This window comes from Gadus morhua, chromosome 8 (assembly GCF_902167405.1).
Source record: "Gadus morhua chromosome 8, gadMor3.0, whole genome shotgun sequence".
Taxonomy (NCBI): domain Eukaryota; kingdom Metazoa; phylum Chordata; class Actinopteri; order Gadiformes; family Gadidae; genus Gadus; species Gadus morhua.
In genome coordinates this window covers 16471664-16487903 of record NC_044055.1, presented here as the reverse complement: position 1 = coordinate 16487903, position 16240 = coordinate 16471664, and the positions used below count along the sequence as shown (strand labels likewise).

Below are 16240 nucleotides of genomic sequence, written 5' to 3'. Positions count from 1 at the left end.
ATCATCAGTCATGTTTGTAGTGTGGAACATGAGGTTTTCATCTCACCAGATAGAAGTGCAGCCATAATAATCCACAGCCAGGTTTCCATCTCAACAGCAGGAGTACAGCAACGGGAGAAACTATCTGGTGTTCAGCTCAAGTATGAGACTTATCTCTTTGATTCCAGCTGTTAAAGACACAATGACCAAACATGTTGATGAAATAGTTAAACACCTATTTGATTATACTGACCTCTAGTGGTGGATAGTGGCTCCCTCAGAATCAATTTAGGAAGAGTAAAAGCTGAAGAAACTGATGTTTTTTAATTTAATGAGCCAAGCTGATAAAAGCTAGAAACATACCACACAATTTAAAATTATTTAAAATAATATGACAAGAGAACTTACTGCTAAAATATTTTCATATTTTTAAATAAAAAATGGTAAACATGTATAATTAAAGGAAATAAATATTGTGATGAGTTCATGTGTTTAGTTAGAAATATATGTGTTCTGGTCTAAGGGAGATGGACGCGTGTTCTGTTCTCAGCAGGTTTTTGTACAGCGGTTCAGTGTTTCCTGTCACTGTGGGCTGCAGAGCACAGTAGTACAGAGCAGAGTCTGTCACCGCAGCAGAGGAGATCAGTAGCTCCACAAGTCTCTGTTGTTTGATATGTGTTATGTTCATTCCTGGTATTGGATTAGTTATGTATCCAGAGTATTCCATGATAAGGAACCGTGGTGGTGAGCCGGGGTACTGGCGGTACCATAAGAGACTACTGACTACAGAGCTGTTGTAGCTGCATGAGAGCACCACAGCAGCACCCTCAACAGCACGTTGGACATCCTTCTGTGGACTGATACTGTCTTCAACACTTGGACCTGAAATTAAAAATGGGATTCAGTCACTGCAACGAGAATCAAATATAAAATACATTCATGTTTCAGACAAAGATGATTTAATTGCACTAATTAGGAGTCATTTGTTGTTTTAACAAAAATCTTACCACATAAAATGCAACATAACACGAGTGCAAAGAGCATGATGTGGCGAGGCAGTAGAGAGCAGAGCGAGTTCCAGTAGAACGGGAGAGAGAAACATAAACACATTTTACTCAACAGTCCTTTTGTGGCTGGCTCCTCCCATCATCTCATCTCTCCAAGGCTCTCCAATACCCAGCAGACCTGTTACCATTCATGACCAATAGGGGGCATCACAGCAAAAGCTGAGTTTCGCTATAGGTAAACTCATTTAGATTTTCCTTTACTTTGCTAGCGTATATGGAGCCATCACCAAAGGATATCAGCTCACTGGATAGGGGTCTTGCTATGTGCATTGTTGAGATTAAATGTATTTAAAGGAGAACCAAACCCCAGCACCACTTGTAGGGTGTTTTCCATTGTAGTGACTCCCTCTTTAGGTGAACACATGCTATTACATTTATAACTTGGTTTCCTGGTCCCCTTTGGATTCATAACTTTGTGACACACCTGTTGAGGAAATAGTTAAACCATTACTTGATAATACTGACCTCTAGTAAATTATACCAGTTACTATAATCCCAGTAAAGAATAACATATTCATCACTTGAATCATAGCAGCATCTGAGTGTTACAGTTCCTCCCATTTTTCCACTGACTTCCTGTTTATCAGGAGAGATGGAGTCCCAAGCCATCAGCCCTGGAAAGATTCCACATAATGGATGTGTTAGATTAACATGGACCATAAAAAACACGACAGAATAATATGTTAAAAACATTGAATAATAAATTATTATAATAAAATGTCTGATAATGCAGTCATATATACAGTTTGTAACATGTGCTTTTCCTCTTACCAGATAGAAGTGCAGCCATAATAATCCACAGCCAGGTTTTCCATCTCAAAAGCAGGTCTACAGCAACAGGAGAAACTATCTGTTGTTCAGCTCAAGTATGAGACTTATTCTCTTCATTGTACCATCTCTTAAAGATAAAATGACTCAACATGTTGAGGAAATAGTGAAACACCTACTTGATAATACTGACATTCACCTTCAATGAGAAATACATTCAACGCAAATAAAATGAACACATTAAAAAAAAAGATAATGTGAAGACAAAACCTGCAGACAATTGTTTACATATATGGAATATGGTGAAAATTGATCATTAATTAAGAGATCACTGTTGTGATGAGTTGATGTGTTTTATGCATAATGTTTGTGTACTGTTCTCAGGGAGGGAGGGAAGTGTGTTTTGTGCTCAGCAGGTGTTTGTACAGGGAGTCTGTGTTTCCTGTCACTGTGGGCTTCAGAGCACAGTAGTACAGAGCAGAGTCAGACAGCTGCAGGTTCTGGATCCTCAGAGGAACTGATGTGTTTTGGATTTGGGCATCAAATCGGTCTTTGTGGAACTCTGCAGTATTAATTCCACTTCCATGGGTAGAGCTTTGTAGCATGAACCTGGGGAGGTCATTGAGTTGTTGTTTGTACCAGAAAATAGAGGGACTTTTTCCAATGGTCTCAAATGTACATCCAAGACTATCTCTGAGTCCTTGGGTGGCAATGACAACTTCTCCGGTCAAAATCACTCTTTCTTCTCCTTCACACTCTGGGGATGAACAGAAGATTTAGATTAATTCATAAATTAATTTAGATCAATGATGAGAGAAGGGGTCAACAGAAGTCTTAAAAGAGTTACCCAGCCAGAGAGTGAAAACCAGGATATTACTCAGCCAGTGCTCCATGTTTACAGTGGGAGGGGAAGAGAGAGAGGAAAATCATCTCTGATGCAGTAGGAAAGTGATCCTCCCCTTCATATTTTATGTTAGAGCATCTCCACCTTAATGTTTATCACAAAATGACGGAAGACCACGACTTCCTTCTTCTGTACACAAAATTGAATCAATATGAGAAATCAACAGTTTTCTTTATCATCAAATACATGACTAACCTTTCTGTTTCAAATAAGATGGGGAGATTCCACGGCACCACTCTTTAATCTTGTGATTGAATAGCTGTGAGGTTTTTGTACAGCGAGTCTATGTTTCCTGTCACTGTGGGCCTCAGAGCACAGTAGTACAGAGCAGAGTCTGTCACTGCAGCAGAAGAGATCGTCAGATCCACTCCAGTCTTCTCAATCAGTTCAATAGAAAACCTTTTGTCTGAACCAAGAGACTCAGCTGTCTTGTTGACACCAAGCCCTGAGATGGACAGCAGGAACTGTGGAGGTTCTCCAGGATACTGACGGTACCAGAAGAAATCATCGCCCCCTGCAATTTCTTTATGGAGCCTGTGGGACAGAGTAACAGTTGTACTGCCTAAACTGTTCTCTTTCTGCTTGACAAGAGTGAGGTCCACACTATAAACACCTGTAAAGATAAGGTTAATATGTAAACATGTTGCCATGGAGACACATGTTTCATTAACTCTTTACTCAACGGAATTTCTGGTGGACTTACCTGCTATCATGCAAACTACAAGTAGAAAGAGGACTGACATCATTTCAAACACCATGGGAACCCTGGAGCTCAACATGCTACCTCTGTATCCTTGTTGTAACATACTGTTTCTTCACTAGACTCCTGGTGTGAATTTACCTCTCTAGATGCCCCTCCCCTTAAACACAGTTGAAAGCAATGACAAATGCTGTTCGAGTTCCTTGTCAGGTTTTTGTACAGGGAGTCTGTGTTCGCTGTCACTTTGGGCTCCACAGCACAGTAGTACAGAGCAGAGTCTGTCACTGCAGCAGCGGAGATCTCCAGCTGGAACATGTGTCTTCACTCTCGTTCTTCAAAGTAATTCCAGATAGCTCCATGTGTTCTTTGATAAGGAACTGGGGAGGTGAGCTGGGGTACTGCCGATACCATAAGAGGTATGTTGCTGACGAGTAGCTGCAGGAGAGAGTCACGTTGTTTCCCTGTAGAGCCTGGACTCTGTCCTGGATTGAGATTGTTTGCTGATAAAGGTCCCCTGCATACGTTAAGAATGAAAGGTCAGTGACTACTACAGTGTCAAAGATCCTGGAAAGAGCAATGTGAATTAATTAATATGAAGTGCTAAACAAATATTGAGGTCCATATCTGAATTTGGACATTGCTCCTAAAGCAGAACTCCCCAGTAAACCCAGTGAGCAAAACCACTAACATGAAGAGCTGCATTGCTAATACTGGAACAAGCAGATGTTGTAAAGCAGCAACAATCAAGAGTCTAAAAGCTGTTGTGTTGACAGATTGTTGCTGATGTGCTGCCTGTCAAGTTAGCTGGGTTATGGTGAGTTCAGTTGATGTTCTGGATGTCGTGGACTCATAACGAGTGTCAGGAATATGCTGACTGTCGCTCTCTGATCTTGCTCCTTTATATAGAGTATAAACTGAGGAGCCTGGTTAGAAGGATGTCTGTACCAGTAAAGGTCCACATTCTTAAAGCTTGTTTCACAGGAGCATCTGAGTGTCACATATGCTCCCTCTTTCCCACTGATTTCCTGTTTATCAGGAGAGGTGGAGTCCCCAGCTATCAGCCCTTGAACAAGTCCACAACAATAATGTGTTAGATAAACATTCAAAATGCATTTTATGCAAATGAAGTTAATTCAAATAAAAATTAACATACACAAATACTTCAGAATAAAATATAAAAAACATCCAATCATCATGATTCGGTCATACAGGTAGTGTGCGGCATGAGTCCTTCATCTCACCAGATAGAAGTGCAGCAATAATAATCTACAGCCAGGTTTCCATCTCAACAGCAGGTCTACAGCAACAGGAGAAACCACCTGGTGTTCAGCTTAAGTGTGAGACTTATTCTCATCATGGTACAAGCTGTTAAAGAAACAATGACCAAACATGTTGACTAAATAGTTCAACACCTACTTGATAGTACTGACATCTAGTGTTGGATATGAAACTCCCCTTCACACTTAATGAGACATGCATATATATGACACAAATAAAATATACAAATTTAACGTGAATATTCCAAATAAGATAACGTAAAGCCAAAAACGGCAGACAAATGTGAATTTATCTGGATTAAGGTGAAAATGTATCATTAATTAGGAGTTCATTGTTGTGATGAGTGGATGTGTTATGCATGTAATGTTAGTGTATTGATCTCATTCATATGAACTGCTAAACATGATTTGAGGTACTTGATCAGGATAGGATAGTGCTTCTAAAGTAGAACTCGCAAGTAAACCGAGTGAATAAAACCACTAACATGACGAGCTGCATAGTTGATAGTGGATATGCCAATCATATAGAGTAGCATCAATCAAGAGTCTAAAAGTTTGTGTTGACAGATTTTTTATGATGTGCTGTCTTTCCAGCTCCACCTCCTGCTAGAGTGGCACCAAGGACTGAATGAGACAGGAGAAGACCTTCTACTATAGATATATCTACTATAGGTCTGTGTATCTATACCAATGACTCGTGGTGTACCAATGTCACAGTTGTTAGCAAACATTGTTGCCCTGACGTGGAATTTTTGTTGCTCCAATGCAGACTGTTTTTACCAAGAGAAATCTCTTCTGTTTTCATCTGTGCTGTTTACATTCCACCCGACGCCAATGCTAAGCTGGCACTAGCTAGGCTACAAGACATGCTAAACAAAAGCCTGGTGGCACATCCCGACAGTGTCTTTATTGTGGCGGGGGATTTTAATCACGCCGACTTAAAGTCTGTACTTCATTCTTTCCACAGTAATGTAAAATGCGCTACCAGAGGGAGCAACACACCTGATCAGGTTTATACCAACATAGCCCATGCATACAGAACCCAGGCGTACCCCCACCTAGGTCTCTCTGATCATGTTTCGCTCCTCCTGCACCCCTGGCACACACCCAAAATCAGAGCCAGTAGGCCCGAAGTCAGGTCTGTCAGGATTTGGCCTGAGGACGCCACCCCTAGGCTCCAGGACTGCTTCAGCTCCACAGACTGGGACATTTTCAGTGGACTGGGTGTGTTGACACGTAGGTCTCTGAATAATTATCTTGTCTCAGTCCTTGACTACATCATTTTTTGTGTGGATATTGTTACATCCTGGAAACAATTCTGTGTCTTCCCAAACGTTAAACCCTGGATGACACCTAAAGTAAAATCCTTACTACGAGCCAGGAATGCAGCGTACAGAACCGGCGACACCAATGCATACAGCGCGGCAAGATCCGACCTGAAGAAAGGCATCAGTTCTGCCAAGCAAGCATACATGACCCGCATTGAAGCTCAGTTCAACAGCCCGGCAGGTGTGGGAGGGCGTCAGGGCAATAACGGACTACAAGGGAAGAACATCCCGCCCTGTCAACAGCAGCGCCCCCCTAGCGGAGGAGTTAAACATCTTTTACGCACGTTTTGACAGGAACAACAAGGACCCGGTGTCGCCCCCTCTCCCCTCTGACGGCTCCACCCTAGTCCTGAGCACTCATGAGGTCAGACTCATCCTACGCAACATCAACATCAGGAAGGCAGCAGGCCCAGATGGAGTCCAGGGACGGGTGCTCAAGGACTGTGCGGCTGAACTAGCTCCAGTTCTCACCACCATCTTTAACCTGTCTCTGGGTCCCAGGATGTCTCAAGGCAACAACAATAGTGCCGGTTCCCAAGAAACCAAATGTTGCAGGTCTGAACAACTACAGGCCTGTGGCACTCACCCCTATCGTCGCAAAATGCTTTGAGAAACTAGTCATGAAACACATTAAAGCCTCCATACCGCCATCATCAGATCAGAATCAGTTTGCTTACCGGAAGAACAGGTCAACAGAGGATGCCATTGCCATTGTGTTACACACTCTACTAGATCATCTTGAGCACAGGAACACATATGGGAGACTCCTTTTTGTTGACTTTAGTTCAGCTTTCAACGCTATCCTGCCTAACAAGCTACACAGCAAACTACACAAACTTGGCCTGAACACCACTTTATGCAATTGGATTTTGGACATTCTAACACACCGCACACAACATGTCAGCATTGGCAAGCACGTCTCCCCCACCCTGCCCATGAACACCGGGCCCCCCAGGGTTGCGTGCTCAGCCCACTTCTCTACACACTTTTCACTCACGACTGCTGCTCCTCTTCTCCATCTAACCTCATAGTGAAATCTGCTGACGACACAACAGTACTTGGCCTCATCACAGGAAATGATGAGACCTCATACAGGAGGGAGGCCGAGAGACTGGTAGAGTGGTGCGGTGATCACAACCTGGTTCTCAACACCACTAAGACCAAGGAAGTGATCATCGATTTCCTCAGGGCCAGACACCTCAGCCACTCTCCACTCCTAATCGGAGGGGAGGAGGTAGAGAGGGTGTCCAACTTCAAGTTTCTGGGCGTGACTGTGGCCGACGATCTGTCCTGGAGGACCAACATCACCTCTGCCGTGGGTAAGGCACAACAACGCCTCTTCTACCTTCGGTAACTAAAAAGGGCAAAACTTCCACAGGGACTGATGGTCAACTTCTATCACTGCGCAGTAGAGAGCATACTCACCTACGGACTACTGGTGTGGTTCTCCAGCTGCACCAGGGCCGAAAAGGAGGCCCTCCACAGAGTGGTCATGGCTGTGGGGAGGATCATTGGGAAGAGCCTCCCCGAGATCTCCACAGTCTTCACCTCCCGCTGCCTACGCCGGGTGAACAACATCCTAAAGGACCAGGTCCACCCAGCGCACCATCTCTTCCAGCGACTGCCCTCTGGTCGGAGATACCGTTCCATCCGCTCCAGGTCCAGCAGACTGACCAATAGCCTCTATCCACAGGCTGTCAGACTGCTGAACAACCTGGCCCCCGCAAAACACCCCAAATCCAAGGAAAAGTGTTGTTTTCATAATATGTCCCCTTTAAGGAAGAAGACAATAAACTCTACAAATGAACCACCACACTATTGAAACCACAATATTCCAAATAGCATGGCTATATAATGAACTGCAGAATGTGTAAATATTTTGTAAATGGGAAATAGGGAACATGGATAATTAATTAGGAAATAAATCTTGTGCAGAGTTGATGTATTTTGTCAGTAATGTCTGTGTACTGTTCTCAGGGGGAGATGGAAGAGAGTTTTGTGCTCAGCAGGTTTTTGTACAGGGAGTGTGTGTGTTTCCTGTCACTGTGGGCTGCAGAGCACAGTAGTACAGAGCAGAGTCTGTCAACACAGCAGAGGAGATCTCCAGATGGAACATGTTTCCTTCTTATTCCTTTTTAAAAGTAAATCGAAATGCCTTCTGGTATTCCTTAATAAGGAACTGTGGAGGTGAGCTGGGGAACTGGCGATACCAGAATAAATAGTTTGATGAGGTATAGTTGCAGGAGAGAGTCACGTTGTCTCCTTGTAGAGCCTGGACTCTGTCCTGGATTGAGTGGATGGTTTGCTGATTACTTTTACCTGCAGATTTTAAGAATCAAAAAGTCAGTTACTTCCACAGTGTTAAAGATCCTGTAAATAATAAGAGTTAATCCATATTAATTACTCAACCTTTATTGAGGTCAATGTCCTAAACAGGACTGTGGTTTTAATGCAGAACTCACCAGTAAACCCAGTGAATAAAACCAGTAACATGAAGATCTGCATAGCTAATACTGGAACAAGCAGATGTTGTCAAGCAGCAACAATCAAGAGTCTAAAAGCTGTTGTGTTGACAGATTGTTTCTGATGTGCTGCCTGTCAAGCTCCACCTCCTGCTAGAGTGGCACCAAGGACTGAATGAGACAGGAGAAGACCTTCTACTATACTGGCTCTGTAGAGACCATGAGGACTCAGGAAGAGGAGCGGCAGGTGAATGTGAGTTCTAGTTTCAAAGGTCAAGTAGAACCACTGTGGTGACACCATCTGTACATGTATTCATGTCAAATAAAGATCACTTTGTGTTAAAAATATGATTATATTATTTCAACTGATTGGATGAATGTTAGATTGCTGTTAGTTTTGACCAGAGTGCTTGGGACATTCTTCTAGATTGAAAAAGGTTTTAATTTAACATTGACCCCCTCATTGACTGTCTTAGCAGAGTGTATTTTTGTTTAGTGGGATGGCTGATGGATATTTCACTGAGATGCCCTACTCATTGGAGTACTGCTACAGTGTATCATTCACACGTAAAACATGAAATCAAAAAACGTATGGTGAGTTCATTTGATGTTCTGGATGTTGTGGACTGAAAACAAGTGAGGAGCTTAGCTAGGCTGAAGTCTGTACCAGCGAAGATGCACATTGTAGAGCCTGTATATGCATTTGAGTGTTACAGATGCTCCCTCTTTTCCTCTGACTTTCTGTTTATTAGGACAGGTGGAGTTCCCAGCATCAGACCTGGAAAAATTCGAAATAAAAAATATGTGACATTGACATGGACCATAAAGAACAAACCAGGATAAAATGTCTGAAACAATAACCAATGAGTGAAATGACACAAATATAATAAACAATTCGAACCCTAAAATTCCCAACATTATGGAAAGAGAATGAACTACAGAAAGAGAATGAGCTTCAGAAAGATTGTAAGATGTTTGGTGTGTGGGGAAAATGCCACAGAGGAGTACCGATGTGTTTAAACAGTAATGTTAAGGGGGAGAGGGAATTGAGTTTTCTGCTCAGCATGTTTTTGTACAGGGAGTCTGTGTTTCCTGTCACTGTGGGCCTCAGAGCACAGTAGTACAGAGCAGAGTCTGACAGCTGCAGGTTATGGATCCTCAGAGGAACTGATGTGTTTTGGATTTGGGCATCAAATCTGCTTTGTGGAACTCTGCAGCATTATCTCCTTCTCCAATTGTAAAGCGTCGTAGCATGAACCTGGGGAGGTCATTGATTTGTTGTTTGTACCAGAACACATACGCATTAGTGTCAGTGGTCTTAAATGTACAGCGGAGACTAACTGTGAGTCCTTCAGTAGAAATGACATCCTCTCTGGGCTGGGTCACTCTGTCTTCTCCTTTACACTCTGGGGAAGAACAGAAGATGTAGATCAATGAATTAATCCATCAAGATCAATGATGAAAGGCATTGCACAGGCTTTAAGGACAAGAGTCTTTAAAGAGTTACCCAGCGAGAGAGTGAGAACTAGGATGAGTCCAGAAAATTGACGTGATAGATCAACATGAACCGGAAAGAATACAAATGAATATAATGTCTATAACATCCATTGAACAATAATAATACAATAATTGATGATTCAGTCATATTTGTAGCGTGGAACATGAGGTTTTCATCTCACCAGATAGAAGTGCAGCCATAATAATCCACAGCCAGGTTTCCATCTAAACAGCAGGAGTACAGCAACGGGAGAAACTATCTGGTGTTCAGCTCAAGTATGAAACGTATCTCTTAGTGATTCCAGCTGTTAACACAATGACCAAACATGTTGATGAAATAGTTAGACACCTACTTGATAATACTGACCTCTAGGGGTGGATAGTGGCTCCCTCAGAATCAATTGAGGGAGAATAAAAGCTGAATTTAATGAGCCATGCTGATAAAAGCTACAAATATACCCCACAATTTAAACCAAATTATTCAAAATAATATGAACATAGTACTTACTGTAAAAATATTTTCATATTTTTAAATAAGAAATGGTAAACATGCATAATTAAAGGAAATAAATATTGTGATGAGTTCATGTGTTTAGTTAGAAATATCTGTGTTCTGGTCTAAGGGAGATGGACGCGTGTTTTGTGCTCAGCAGGTTTTTGTACAGGGAGTCTATGTTTCCTGTCACTGTGGGCTGCAGAGCACAGTAGTACAGAGCAGAGTCTGTCACCGCAGCAGAGGAGATCAGCAGCTCCACAAGTTTCTGTTGTTTGATATGTGTTATTATCATTCCTGGTATTGGATTAGTTATGATTCCAGAGTATTCCATGATAAGGAACTGTGGTGGTGAGCCGGGGTACTGGCGGTACCATAAGAGACTATTGACTACAGAGCTAACGTAGCTGCATGAGAGCACAACAGCAGCATCCTCAACAGCACGTTGGACATCCTTCGGTTGACTGATACTGTCTTCAACACTTGGACCTGAAATCAAAAATGGGATTCAGTCACTGCAACGAAAATCAAATCTACAATACATTCATGTTTCAGACAAAGATGATTTGATTGCACTAATTAGGAGTCATTTGTTGTTTTGACAAAAATCTTACCACATAAAATGAAACATATCACAAGTGCAAAGAGCATGATGGAGTGAGGCAGTGGAGAGCAGAGCGAGTTCCAGTTAAGAAGGAGAGAGAAACATAAACACATTTTACTCAACAGTCCTTTTGTGGCTGGCTCCTCCCATCATCTCATCGCTCCAAGGCTCTCCAATACCCAGCAGACCTGTTACCATTCATGACCAATAGGGGGCATCACAGCAAAAGCTGAGTTTCGCTAGATAGGTACACTCATTTTGATTTTCCTTTACTTTGCTAGCGTATATGGAGCCACCACCAAAGGATATCAGCTCACTGGATAGGGATCTTGCTATGTGCATGGTTGAGATTTAATTTATTTAAAGGAGAACCAAACCCCAGCACCACTTGTAGGTTGTTTTCCATTGTAGTGACTCCCTCTTTCGGTGAACACATGCTATTACATTTGTAACTTGGTTACCTGGTCCCCTTTGGATTAATAACTTTGTGACACACCTGTTGAGGAAATAGTTAAACCATTACTTGATAATACTGACCTCTAGTAAATTATGCAAGTTACAATAATCCCAGTAAAGAATAACATATTCATCACCTGTATCATAGCAGCATCGGAGTGTTACACTTCCTCCCATTTTTCCACTGACTTCCTGTTTATCAGGAGAGAGGGAGTCCCAAGCTATCAGCCCTGGAAAGATTCCACATAATGGACGTGATAGATAAAATGTCATATGTGTGTAACATGAGCTTTTCCCAACAGCAAGTTTAAAGCAACAGGAGAAACTGTATGGTGTTCAGCTCAAGTAGGGACTTATTCTCTTCATGGTACCAGCTGTTGAAGACACCAACATCAAACATATTGATGAATATGTTTGATGTTACTACTTGATATTACTGACCTGCAGAACAATTTTAAGATGTTCAGAGTATGGGCAAATTATGAGGTTCTGATGAGTTAGGGTTAGTAGTAATAGTAATATCTGTGCACTGGATTCAGGGGGAGAGGGAAGTGTCTTTTACGCTCGGCAGGTGTTTGTACAGGGAGTCTGTGTTTCCTGTCACTGTGGGCCTCAGAGCACAGTAGTACAGAGCAGAGTCAGACAGCTGCAGGTTGTGGATCCTCAGAGGAACTGATGTGCTTTGTATTTGGGCATCAAATCGGTCTTTGTTGAACTCTGCAACATTAAGTACACTTGCATATGTAGAGCGTTGTAGAATGTCTGTGTTTCCTGTCACTGTGGGCTGCACAGCACAGCACAGTAGTACAGAGCAGAGTCTGTCACTTCAGCAGCGGAGATCTCGAGATGGAACATCTTTTGTTTTTCACTGTCCTTTTTCAAGGTAAATCCAGATAGCTCCATGTAATCTTTGATAAGGAACTGGGGAGGTGAGCTGTGGTACTGCCGATACCAGAAGAAGTTTGTTGCTGAAGAGTAGCTGCAGGAGAGAGTCACGCCGTCTCCTTGTAGAGCCGGGACTCTATCCTGGATTGAGTGGATGGTTTGCTGATAACTGTCACCTGCATATGTTAAGAATGAAAGGTCAGTGACTACGACAGTGTTAAAGAAAAAGCAATATAAATTAATTCATATGAACTGCTAAACAAATATTGAGGTCCATATCTGAATTAGGACAGTGCTTCTAAAGCAGAACTCACCAATAAACCCGGTGAATAAAACCACTAACATGAAGAGCTGCATCGCTAATACTGAACAAGCAGATGTTGTAAAGCAGCAACAATCAAGAGTTTAAAAGCTGTTGTTGACAGATTGTTTCTGATGTGCTGCCTGTCAAGCTCCACCTCCAGCTAGAGTGGCACCAAGGACTGAATGAGACAGGAGAAGAACTTCTACTTTACTGTCTCTGTGGAGACCACGAGGACTCAGGAAGAGGAGCGACAGGAGCTCTGGCTTTCAAAAGTCAAGGAGAATCACTGTGGCGTCACCATCTCTACATGTACATGTATTTAATGTTTAGATAAAAAAATAATTGTGTACTCAAAATATGAATGCTATATGTTTAATGAGTTGGACATTTTTTATTGCTGTAATTCCTTACCCGAAGGGTTGGGTAAATTCTTGTTCTCATGGAACTCTAAAAATATTAATAATATATTTTTACAATTTAACGTTTACTCCCTCATTGACTGTCTTAACATAGTGTGTTTGTGTTCAGTCATACAGCTGTCGGTTATATAATTTAGATTGTTAGTCAGCCAGTGTTCAATGTTTAAAGTGGGAGGGGAAGAGAGAGAGGAAGATCATTTATACTCTGATGCAGATGGACATTGCATCACTGGCCCCTCCTCTTCATAATTTATGCAACAGCATCTCAACCACAACGTTCACGATTATTATTATTTTTTGGATCAGAATGTTATAATTCAGTCAGATTGCCTACTCATTTGAGTCCTGCTACTGTGGATCATTAGAAGGTGCAACCACAGTGTCTCTTTTAAACCATGAAGGTCCACCATCCATCTGATGGAAAGGTGGGGTGGGAGTACCACTTCCCGGCCTATATCAATGTGTTCTCAAGAGCAGTAGTAGAGAGCTGTGTCTGCCAGGGTTAGCTGTGTTATGGCGAGTTCAGTTGATGTTCTGGATGTTGTGGACTCATAACGAGTATCAGGAATATTCTGACTGTCGCTCCATGATCTTGCTCCTTTATAGAGTATAAACTGAAGAGCCTGGTTAATAGTTGTCTGTACCAGTAAAGGTCAACATAGTAAAAGCTGGTTTCATAAGTGCATCTGAGTGTTACAGATGCTCCCTCTTTCCCACTGACCTTCTGTTTATCAGGAGAGATGGAGTCCCGAGCTATCAGCCCTTGAACAAGTCCACAAAAATAATGCGTGAGATAAACATTCAAAATACAATTTTATATTTAATTCTAAAGATACCATGTTACTATGGGGTCAGAACAGTCTCATTAATAATGAATGCACAGAGAAGGATTCACAAATGTATTTTGTGATTTATATATAATAGTGCTGTCAGTAAAACGCGTTATTAACGGCGTTAACGCAAACCAATTTTAACGGCGTTAATTTTTTTACCGCGCGATTAACGCAATTTCTTATCATTAGTAGCAGTGTGCCAATGTTGTTATCAATAAAAAAACATTCGCACAAGGCAAGCCGATGCACTTCTCCATGTTGATAAGAGCATTAAAATGAGAACAATTAATGGGGCAAAGAAATCAAGGGATATTTAGCATAGAAAAAAGATTTGCGATTAATCAAGATTAATCGTGAGTTAACGATGGCATTAATGTGATTAATCGTGATTAAATATTTTAATCGCTTGACAGCACTAATATATAAATTACTCTCTTGTCACAAATACATTTCAATGCACACACAAATGGATATCGATATGTATAAATGTAAAATAAATCCATAAACAAGACGCTTTTCATTAGTGAACTTGTTTGCATTTGTGTCTGAACTGGTCTGTATTTATATGTGGATTTTGAGACCCTCCTGATGTGGTTGGATTCACAAATGAATTTCTTTCAACAAGGAATTCTCTGTAGCCAATCAGATGCCTCCCTCGTTTCCAGCCAATCACATGACTGCAGTCCCAACCTCTGAAGAATAAGTCCTGCCTCCCGGTTTCCTCTGTCAAATGTCTATGGGAAATAACGGGGTTTTTGAATGATCGTGCATAACAATCTCTAGGTGGCGAAAAAGTAAAAGCTGCGTCAAGTTTTGAACTACACACTTTTCCCATCTAGTTTCGACTGGTTTTGGGATTGTCGGTGCCGTAAAAGTAGTAAACGGCACACGACAATCTAAAAACCCAATCACTGCAATCATGTGATTGGCTGAAAACGAGGGAGGCATTTTTATACTGGCTCATGATAGGCCCCCGATCCCCGCAGGCACAAGACAATGTGAATTTTTGTTTGGGGCTTACAGAGATCAGAGGCCTATCATGAGCCAAGAAAAAGGGGTCTGCTAATGATAGCTGGGCCCAGTGGCCACTTGACCCCCCCCCCCCGTGCCGACAATGGCAACATTTCGGAAAATAATTTACCCATCATCATTGTAAGGTCCCCTCGCAGGGGGCCTACGACACCTCTCAGCCCAAGGGCCCAATGGCAGGTTAATGCAGGCCTGCATGTAGGGGTCATACAGTACATACACAGGTCTATAAGAAGCAGTTGGAAGTTGGACCATTATGGACCAGGTAGAGCTGAGATAGCTCATTACGGAGCAGGTAGGTTTAACAGTGAATACCGCAAGATATCATTATATAGTTGGTAGGTATTAATATTCTATCTTATTTTTACCCTTTTGGCAATATACAGTGATACCATTTGAAATAAAGTGGAAGTTTCTTATTCAATATTTCTACATCCTATCTTTTCTAATTTTATTCTACCTAATTTAAACACTGGTTGAAAACACTGCCCATTGCATAAAGTGTCTCCTAAATCTGTTACTTTGGTGTCCATGGAAGGTACCACAAAAATATTTTCAGTAAAACCATACTGATGCCGTGTGGCCATTTTCTGTAAAACACCTGTGATTTTTTGGTTTCATGATAGGATTATCGTTTTGTAAACATGTAATTTAATTTCTATGATGATACATCGTTGGTTTCCTGGTTATTAATTTATTTTTAACTGGGTTTTAATAATCAGGAATAGACTCCAATATACACATTAAAGGAGCGTACACTTCTGGTATGTTGTGTTGAATCAGTGACATATCTGGGTAATGTAATGTTTATTATGTGGCACACTTTCTGATGAATAAAGAGTATTACTGGGTAAACTTCTGTTTTTGACAAATAACACTAATAACTTATAGCCATACTTGAATATAGGATAGCTGAGCCGTTAAAGCTGATGGATTGAAATGGTTGAATCAAGTCAGTGTGTGTGTGTGTGTGTGTCATCAACTTTTAATAACCAGGAAAAGTGCTATTGACTTTATACTTTCCCATCTAGTTAATCGAGATAAGTTCACAAAATGCTAAAGGGCTCTTTATGGTTCCACGTTCACGCAACGCAAGGGGGTTACGGACCCCTCGCGTCCTTGCGGACCCTCCTTGCGTACACCGCAAGGGCCGCACGTGCGCCTTCCAAAATACATCGCAGCAGCTAGGGCTGCGATTGGTCCACTAACTAAAACCCGTCGCAGAGCCATAAACG

At 41.8% G+C, this 16240-nt stretch overlaps 1 protein-coding gene, 2 long non-coding RNA genes, 1 pseudogene and 1 gene segment (V, D, J or C); 1 reads left to right on the top strand and 4 right to left on the bottom strand.

Moving 5' to 3' along the window:
* Window positions 1–129: 129 nt before the first annotated feature.
* On the bottom strand, window positions 130–2192 carry LOC115549359 (uncharacterized). Its single transcript, XR_003977750.1, has 5 exons — window positions 1818–2192; window positions 1568–1660; window positions 987–1470; window positions 764–861; window positions 130–167 (listed from the first exon to the last, which is right to left on the bottom strand). It is a non-coding gene; the product is annotated as an uncharacterized LOC115549359 (long non-coding RNA).
* A 475-nt stretch (window positions 2193–2667) lies between these two features.
* On the bottom strand, window positions 2668–3689 carry LOC115549342 (T cell receptor gamma variable 9-like). The segment is given in 2 exon segments: window positions 2668–3331; window positions 3422–3689. Coding segments are annotated over 2 exon segments (477 nt in total).
* A 63-nt stretch (window positions 3690–3752) lies between these two features.
* LOC115549338 (uncharacterized) lies at window positions 3753–8131 on the top strand. Of its 2 annotated transcripts, none has more exons than XM_030364503.1 (3): window positions 3753–3834; window positions 5290–7342; window positions 7433–8131. In XM_030364503.1, the coding sequence occupies exons 2-3, from the start codon at window positions 6880–6882 to the stop codon at window positions 7843–7845; spliced, it is 876 nt and encodes a 291-aa protein (XP_030220363.1). In that variant the 5' UTR covers window positions 3753–3834; window positions 5290–6879; the 3' UTR covers window positions 7846–8131. The 2 variants fall into 2 exon arrangements, with proteins under 2 accessions (XP_030220363.1, XP_030220362.1); XM_030364502.1 differs by having other exon boundaries at window positions 3768–3954.
* Window positions 8132–9258: 1127 nt separating this feature from the next.
* LOC115549354 (T-cell receptor alpha chain V region CTL-F3-like) lies at window positions 9259–10539 on the bottom strand (annotated as a pseudogene).
* Window positions 10540–10679: 140 nt separating this feature from the next.
* Window positions 10680–12075, bottom strand: LOC115549356 (uncharacterized). The gene is made up of 3 exons (XR_003977747.1): window positions 11673–12075; window positions 11090–11575; window positions 10680–10964 (listed from the first exon to the last, which is right to left on the bottom strand). It is a non-coding gene; the product is annotated as an uncharacterized LOC115549356 (long non-coding RNA).
* Between the last annotated feature and the right edge of the window lie 4165 nt (window positions 12076–16240).

Excerpts from the sequence above, each read along its gene's own strand:
- LOC115549338 (XM_030364503.1), top strand. The coding sequence starts at position 6,880 with ATGCAATTGGATTTTGGACATTCTAACACACCGCACACAACATGTCAG. Across the intron at positions 7,343-7,432 it reads CAACATCACCTCTGCCGTGG|TAGAGAGCATACTCACCTAC; the intron begins GTAAGGCACAAC and ends ATCACTGCGCAG.